General features: G+C 45.6%; 1 protein-coding gene across 5 annotated transcripts in view; it reads left to right on the forward strand.

The window, feature by feature from the left end:
- Window positions 1-8759, forward strand: part of GADL1 (glutamate decarboxylase-like 1) — a 195805-nt gene that overhangs the window by 40634 nt on the left and 146412 nt on the right. For all 5 annotated transcript variants that reach the window (XM_010835560.1, XM_010835559.1, XM_010835563.1 and 2 more), the window contains exons 3-4: window positions 3708-3834; window positions 6590-6680. In XM_010835560.1, coding sequence (XP_010833862.1) covers window positions 3708-3834; window positions 6590-6680 — 218 coding nt within the window. The remainder of the gene's footprint in view (window positions 1-3707; window positions 3835-6589; window positions 6681-8759) is intronic.

Raw genomic sequence — 8759 nt, forward strand, 5'->3', positions numbered from 1 at the left:
AAGATAAAGGCTCAGCTTTGAACAGAATCAGAATAAAAAACAGGGGGTCCCAATAAGAAGGTGATAAATGCTGTGTGGTTTGGGCAGATTTTGGGTAGATCTCACTGAGAAGGGGACACCTTGGACTTTGATGCAGAATCTGAGGATGAAATAGGTGTTTGTTGTTGTTTTTTATTTGGCTGTGTCTGGTCTTATCTGCAGCATGAGGGATCTAGTTCCCCAACCAGGGATTGAGCCCAAGTCCCTACATTGGGAGCATGGAGTCTTAGCCACTGGGCTGCCAGGGAAGTTCCTGGAGTAAGATTTTGATGGGTAGAGAGAAGTGGGCTCAGGTGTGTTGCTGAAAGTGGAAGGTGAATGAGGGGAAGAGAGTTATAATAGGGCAAGGTATTTATTACACCAAGGGGCCCTTCATGTGGAAAGAAGGGCTCATACAGGACAGTGATGGGAGATAGGATGAGAAGGGTGGGCTTAAAATCCTAAGTTATCAACTCAGTGGCCCCAAGCCCATTGCAATATGGTAGTCATGCAGGGTGGAGAAGGAAATGGCAACCCACTCCGTGTTCTTGCCTGGAGAATCCCAGGGACGGGGGAGCCTGGTGGGCTGCAGTCCATGGGGTCGCAAAGAGTCGGACACGACTGAAGCGACTTGGCGGCAGCAGCAGTCATGCAGGGACATGCATCCATGTGAAGCTGGATTGTTATGTTGGAGTTGGGAGAGGGAGGTGAAGTTTTTATGCTGCTGACTTAGCCTACTTGGTCAGAGATTCAACACATCCCCTTTCAAAGGTGGCCTGAGGATAGGATGGGTCCCCATACTTAGTGATGGGCTTCCATGGTGATAGTGGTAAAGAGCCTGCCTGCCAATGCAGGAGATATAAGAGACTCAAGTTCAGTTCCTGAGTCAGGAAGAGCCCCTGGAGGAGGGCATGGCTACCCTCTCCAGTATTCTTGCCTGGAGAATCCCAAAGACAGAGGAGCCTGGCGGGCTACATCCATAGGGTCGCAAAGAGTCAGACACGACTGAAGCGACTTAGCACACGCACAGCACAGCCATACTTAGTGACATGATTACCTCTGGCCCCCTCTTTTGTAGACACTTTTCCTCAGCCACTTTTTTTTCAACTGAACTGTAACTTACTTTTAGTCAAATGTACTGCCTTTGGTGTGCACTTCTATGAGTTTTGACAAATCGCATAACCAGCAACAGAATTAAACACGAACAGTTCTGCCACCCCACATGCCCCTGTGCGCCTCCGTGTCAGCCTCTGCCGTCACCTCTGGCCCCTGGCAACCACTGATTTGTGTTTGTGGGGTGTTGCTGTCCTTGAAGTTTTTTCATCAACATTGCATGAATTCATAGTCCTTCCTTTGCACGGTCACACCCCGTTTGGTTGACTTCTGCTCGCCATGGTTCATGCTTCTAAGCTCAGAGTTTAATTTCGTACTTCTCGCACGATTTGATATTTCACCCTGCTTTCCCCAGCCTCCCCGATCCTGGCCTCCACCCCTTGGAGAGTCCCCTGTCTGTCTCCTCCCCTCCACAGGGAAACTTTTTAAGGATCTTCAACACTGCCCCCTCCCTCCACGTCCTCACCTCCTACGTCCTTGCCTCATGCAATCTGGCCTCCACTCCCACCTCCCTCAGTCAGACGCTCTTGCCAAGCACACCTCCTTGTTGATCCATCCCAGGAGTGCTTCCCAGTCTCTGTCTACTTTGGCGTCTCTGCAGGACCTGACGGTGGTGACCGTCTCCTCCCCCGAGCATCCCTCTTCCTTTGTGTAGTAGCTCTGAACTCTTCCGGGTTGCTCCCTGCCTCTCTGGCGTGTCCTCACCTCACAAGTGAGCTCATTCCCTTCACCCTTTGCTTATGTGCTGGCGCTGCCCAGGTGAGACCTACACCTTCTACTCTTTCTACAGGTTTCCTCTGAGCTGTGTCACTTGGGTCACATTATAACAGATGCCTGCAACTCTGTTTCTGATCTTTCACAAGAGCTTCAGACCAACTGTTACACCCCTTTGGACGTCCTGTAGGTGCCTTGGACTAAATATGCCCCAAACTCACCATCCAACCCCACCCACCATGAAACCACGTGCTGGCTGGAAAGCTCAAGATGGCCTTTGGCTATTCCTTGCCCTCATCCTTCCTGTGTTATTGCTTTCCAGGTTCTATTGATGGCGCGTCTTCAATATCTCCAGATATGCTTCCTTCCTGAGGCAACCAGCCTCATCCAGACCACTATCCTCTCTTGCCTGCTCTATTAGAGTAACTTCTCATTTCCAATTTTACTTGGAATCTCCATATTGCAATCAAAGCCATTGTCTAAAACTAATATTATCACATGTAATTCCCTTGTCCAAAGCATATCAGTGTTTTTTTAGAGCCACATTCAAACTTTGTAATATGTGACATGAAGCCCGTCACCATCTGAGCCTTGTTTTATCTCTTCATTCATTCATTCAACATGCTGTTGATAACCTTTTGTATGGCAGGCTCTGTTAGTTCCTTGGGAGTGGTTAGAAAATTGACCAACACCTCTGCTCTCATGGTGATTGTGTGTCGCAAATGAATTACATGGGGAGGTGACAGGGGCATGGAAAAAGGAAGAGAAGAAACAGCTGGGGGGCGGGTACTTCAGGAGGTAGAGTAACACACAGCTTGTGATTTTAAATGAAGAGTGGGGATTGCTGACTTGACAGAGGGACATCTGAGAAGAGTTTTGAATGAAGTGAGGAAGTTAGCTATGAGGAGGTTTGGGTGGAGGTTGCATTCCAGGCCGAGGGCAAAGACCCTAACATGGGAATGCATCTGGTATGCATACGGAGCGGAAAGGAGGCCAGGGTGTGGGGTGGGGGGCGCGTCAGTGCCACCGGGGAAACAGATGTACAGGATCAGTGCAGGTCATTGTAAGGACTTGGGCTTTTACTCTGAAGGAAATGAGGAGCCATCAGACGTATTTGAGCAGAGGGCTGCCTGTGGCTAAGATGGAAGAGGAGCATTCTGGATGCTGACTGCGAGGCTGAGAGCAGATGGTGTGGGGCCGGGGGCCAGGGACAGAGACAAGTGGGGGAGCTGTTCCAAGATTCCAGCTCCACTTTTCCCTACCTCCCCCAAGCTCTGAGTTCAAGCCACACCCAGTGGACTTCTCTCTTCAGATGGGCCATGGGTGCCCTTGTATCTCAGCCCCTGCTTGTCCTGTTCTTCCTCCTAGAAGGCCCCTTGCATGACCCCCATCCCTTATACTCTTTGCTTGGTTCTTTAGTTGTTGTTCAGTCAGCAGATCACGTCTGACTCTTTGTGATTCCATGGGCTTCGGCACGCCAGGCCTCCCTGTCCCTCACTAGCTTCTGGAGTCTGCCCAAGTTCATGTCCATTCACTCAGTGATGCCATCCAACCATCTCGTCTTTGTCGCCCTCTTCTCCTTCTGCCCTCAACCTTTCGCAGTCTTATTTTGTCCCGCTTGGATGTCAGTGCTTTCAGGACTTCTTCCAAAACTGAAGACAGAGTCCCCTGCTTTGTTGCAACAGCATCCGCTTTACCAGATGTCAGAGCTCTGGCCCCAGGGAACGGTGCTTGCCCGCTTGCATCTCTCTCTCTTCCACTGGTCGGGAAGCTTCACGAGGGTGGGGCCCGTGTTTCCTACATCCTCTCCACACCTGGCTCCAGTGAGTGCCCCCGTAACCGTGCTGTGGCCGAATCCCCAGGTCTGTGAGTGGCGGCCCCCTGAAGAGCTGAAGCGGCTTCTCGACTTGGAGCTGAGGGACGCGGGAGAGCCGCACCACCGGCTGCTGCAGCGCTGCCAGGACGTCATACGCTACAGCGTCAAGACCAGTAAGAGCTCCCCGCTTCATCTGTGCCGCAGACAGTTCTTACGTTTTCTTTAGCATGTGCTTATCCCATAGTCGGGGCGTGACCGGTGGCTCAGCAGTAAAGAATCTACCTGCAGTGCAGGAGACATGAGAGATGTGGGCTCGATCCCTCATGGGGTTGGGAAGAGGGTTGGGAAGACCCCCTGGAGGAGGGCATGGCAACCCACTCCAGTACTCTTGCCTGGAGAATCCCATGGACAGAGGAGCCTGGCGAGTTACAGTCCATGGGGCCGCAAAGAATCTGACATAGTAGAAGCGACTTAGCACACACAGACCTCATAGTAAAGCTGGCTGTCAGATTCTTTATGGGTGAGAAACCTGGATGAAAAATAGTGCTTCTGAGGTTTTAACAGTGGTTCCTCTAATCCCTAGTACAGATGTGTTGTCAGGGCCAAAGATAGGTTGATAGAAAAACTGATGGTGTTAAGCAGTCTTATATAAATACTGTCTGCTCCTCGGCAATCCCCATCCTCCATTTATAACCAAGACCAGAAATTATGACTGCTACTTATCATTTCTTATGTTGGTGCCACCTGACAAATGGTAGTTTGATTATAGAATTGGTGAGGATTTTAAATCTTGACCTCCCAGAATATCGCCCCTCAACATGTTCCAGAGACTGCCTTCCTATAAACAGGGATAGATTTATTTGAAGAGTATTCTTAGAGTTGGCAAGAACCAAGTTATTTTATCCCATCTACCAGGATCAAGAGATAAAAACCTTTCAGAAGGTACAATAATGCTTAACCACTGTGATCTTTTGTAAATGCAGCAACATGATATTTGTTTTGTGCTTAAGTCCTACTCTGACTGACTGCTAATATTCTATACACCCAGTGAATAAGTTTCAGAAGTAGGGGAAAAACTTTCCAGAATATGCATTTCTCAGTGTGATGTAAAGGTAATCTAGTACTTAAGACCATACAGGCATTATGCTTTGTGAGTTCTGACACTGAACTAAATTTAGTGGAAAGAACATAATAAAATCCTGGCTAAAAATAATTGGTTTATATTCCCTTAGGAAAGTCTGGTGAATGTATCAAAAACCCAGTTAGCATTTCAAAAGCAGAGATACATATCTCATTATTATAGTGCATGTCAGAAGCACAGAATGACATTTAGTGCAGTAGATTTTTCAGTTTACTGGATATTTTCCATAATGTTACCATGGAAATCAATCATAAATTAACACGGAACTAAAAAAAAACTTATTAAAATTACTTGTAGCAATGTCGGGTTTCCTTTGCCAGATTAGAGGAAGTTTGCCATGTTTTATACGAAAAGACATTTTCTTTTGAGCCTCTTGTTTTTCACTGAACTAGTTTAAAGAGAGAGAGAGAAAAAAAAAAAAAAACAAAAACACCAAATGCTTTGAGTTGCTGTGAGAGGTCACTAACATGGTTCCCAAATACCCACATTTCTAAATAGGCCCCCTGCCTCTTTATTCTTCATCATGCTGGGCTTCTTATGATTGAGAATGTCAAGCCAGCTCTTAGCCTGGAGTCTGGTGTGAATATTCACACTGTGTAAAGCCAAGAACCTTTATGAGACCTTTTATAGGAGGGAAAAAATAGAAAGTTGGAACTAAAGTTTTTCAAGTCTTAAAGGCAAGTGCCTTTGAAGCCCGTTGAATCAGAAAGTTTATGTAAGCTGCACGATGACTCACATCTTACTCCATAGACAGGATGCCAGCTGCACTATAAAAAACGGTCCAATCTGAAAAATTAAAAGGCCACTCACTGCCAAGAGCCTGAAGTGAACCCTGTCAGTAAGTGAAATGTGTTCAAATTAGGGAAATTGACATGGATAATTTCAGAAGGTAAATGTAGCCACAGGCTTTTTGATATGTGGACAGATTGCTCAAATAATCCCTTTCTCAGGGTTCCGGTTTGGGTCTGGGTTGTATTTAAAAGGAAACAGGTAGGACTTCCCTGGTGATACAGCAGATAGGAATCTGCCTGCCAATGCAGGGGATACAAGTTCGATCCCTGGTTTGGGAAGATCCCACATGCTGTGAAGCAACTAAGCCCATGCGTTACAGCTGCAGAGCCTGTACACCTGAGCCTGTGTTTCACAAAGGACGCCCCTGCAGAGGGAAGCCTGTGCACCAACTAGAGAGGACCACACCCCTGGCCACAACTAGAGAAAGCTTATGTGCAGCAACAGACCCACTGCAGCCAAAAAATAAACAAACAAATAAAAATTATTAAAAGAAAATGAAATAAGTAAACCAAAGTTCTCAAAAAAGTGCTCAAGTTTTGCTTAGAAACGTTGTTCAGTAGAAAGGCTTATGAGATGGATCTTCAACATTTGGTTCCCTTGTACATGACTAAGATTTAAATTTTTTTTTAATTGAGATATGATGTGCATTCCCTAAAGTGGACAAATCTCAGGTGCTCAACTTAGTGAATTTGTACATATCTGCATGTAAGTGACCATCACTCATATCAAGGTATAGACCATTTCTGGGACTCCAGAGGCTCCTTAAGCCTGGTGCTAATCAATGTCTCCATGCCAGAGGTACCCAGAATTCTCACCTCTGTCAGCATCAGTCAGCTTTGCCCAGATTGAGCATCATGTAACTGGAGTCGTGTACTGTACGCCCTCTGTATCCAACTGCTTTTATTGTCTGAAGAATTCACTTTTGTTACTGCTGTATCAATAGTTTTCTTGCCTTTTTATTGCTGTGTGGATTAATATTCTGCTTCAATTTACAGACCATCCAAGATTTTTCAACCAGTTATATGCTGGACTTGATTATTACTCTTTGGTGGCCAGATTTATGACAGAAGCATTAAACCCAAGTGTGTAAGTACATTTTACTGGAATTTTACACTGAATATGGATTAGAGATTTTGCTAAGTAGATGAAGTTTTATTTCATGAACTTCTTTTTAATTGTTTCATTTGTACAGTGTCATCATAAATAATGGAAGCATCTTATGACACTTAGCAGTATTTAAAGAGCAGTTTGATCTGATAGTGCTACTGTGAGATGGTTAAGGCAGGAATTCTCTCCACTTAACAGATGAGAAAATCGATTAAGCAACTTTTCATTTATTCCTGCATGAAAAGCCATATCTGGGCTAAGGCGCTGGAGAGAGTCTTTGTGTAAAAGCAGATGTTGGCTTTGCCTTCATGAAGCAAATAGTCTAGATATAAAGATGTTGCATGCAAATTGATCCAAATGATCTGCACAGATTAATCTCATATTTTCAAATGAAGGAGAGGTACATGATGCTATAAATATATATGGGACAATTTTTCCTAGTTGTGCACTCAGGGAAGTCTTCTCTAAGCAGGTGACAGCTAAGAGGTGGAGAATGAGTGGAGGTTAGCTAGGTGAAAAGAGGAGGAAACAGCACGTACAAAAGCCTTGTGGCAGGAGACAGCCTGACACACGCTACAAACTGACAGGCGGGGTGGGGAAGCTGAGAAAACTGTGAGGGGTGTCGGGATGAGATTGGAGCCAGATACGGGGGCCCAGTGGGCCAGGTTCATGAGTCATTCTAAGTGCAATGAAAAGCCCGTGAAGATTTCCAAATCACTAAGTGACATTTGCTTATTGAGAAGATCACTGGAAATATAGAAAGTGGATTAGAAGGGACCTGTTAGGATGGCATTGCCTTAGTCAGGTGAGAGATGATAGTTGCTTGGATTTAGAGAGAAGTGGTAGGAATAGAAAAAAATGTGTTTGGAAGATAAAACAGAAAAGCCTGGATAATATACTGGATCTTGGAAATGGGAACAGGAGGGAAGTTTATAAGCTGATGCCTAGGTTTCTGGCTTTAATAGTTGGGCTGATGGTCGTGTCAGTCATTGAGATGACAATTTTCAAGTATACAGTGGAAAAAGCAAGAGTAGTAATTCAGTTTTCTTTCTTTCTTTCTAGTAATTCAGTTTTCAATTGTGAGCATTTGTGTTTGCAGTAATTTCAAAATATCTAAGGCTATGCTTTTGAAGAGTTGAGATATACATGGGCCTGGAATCCTGGTATTTTTATGAAATTATAAATTTAGGTGTTATTGGTCATGGATGAGATTCCTTAAGTCAGGCTTCCCAACTCCTTCTGCTCTTTGACTCAACCTGGGAGCTTTAAAAAAAATATTAAAGGAAAATACCACCCCCCCACCCAACCAATAAAAATCCCAACAGAGACCAAGTAAATCTGAATTTCTCTCAGTGTGTCCCAGGCACTGATACATAGTCCAATAAGTGATTTTAATGAGCAGGATGGAGACACGTTCAATAATATTAAACCAGGAGTGGGAGAAGCACCGCCTGCAGGACAGAACATGGAGGGAGGCGAGCAGAGGGCTCAGCCTGGCCTTGAGGACATCTGACATTCCCTGGTCGGGAGGCGCAGGCCCACCTGCAGTGGAGGGAGAAGGAGGAGAAAGTCCAGGGAAGTCTGGGGGCCATGGAGGAGAGTGTGTCCAGAGTCCCGTGTTGTTGAGTGTTTAAGACAAAGACTGACAAATATCCCCTGGATTAACAACCTGGGTGTCATGGGTGACTTCCGTCAGATGATTTTTTGTAGAATATTCAAGACAGATACCAGGTTACAATGGGTAGAAGAGATAAGTGGTAGGAAAGATAGTAAAATTACACAATTCGTGACCCTTTCCTTGTAAGTCCTGGGATTTTTCTAACTCCTCATCTGGGTTCTTTTACTGAAATATTTAGAGGCTTTTGAAGTATTAAATTGCTGAACAGGCCCCTCAAAATCTCACTAAGCCATGAGCACATTCTGTATCACCCCCTCCTCCACCTCCAGGTTTATAGTTGAGCTAGTTTCCAAAGCAGAGAAGGCAATGGCACCCCACTCCAGTACTCTTGCCTGGAAAATCCCGTGGACGGAGGAGCCTGGTAGGCTGCAGTCCATGGG

Source organism: Bison bison, unplaced genomic scaffold (assembly GCF_000754665.1).
Source record: "Bison bison bison isolate TAMUID 2011002044 unplaced genomic scaffold, Bison_UMD1.0 scf7180017864043, whole genome shotgun sequence".
NCBI lineage: Eukaryota > Metazoa > Chordata > Mammalia > Artiodactyla > Bovidae > Bison > Bison bison.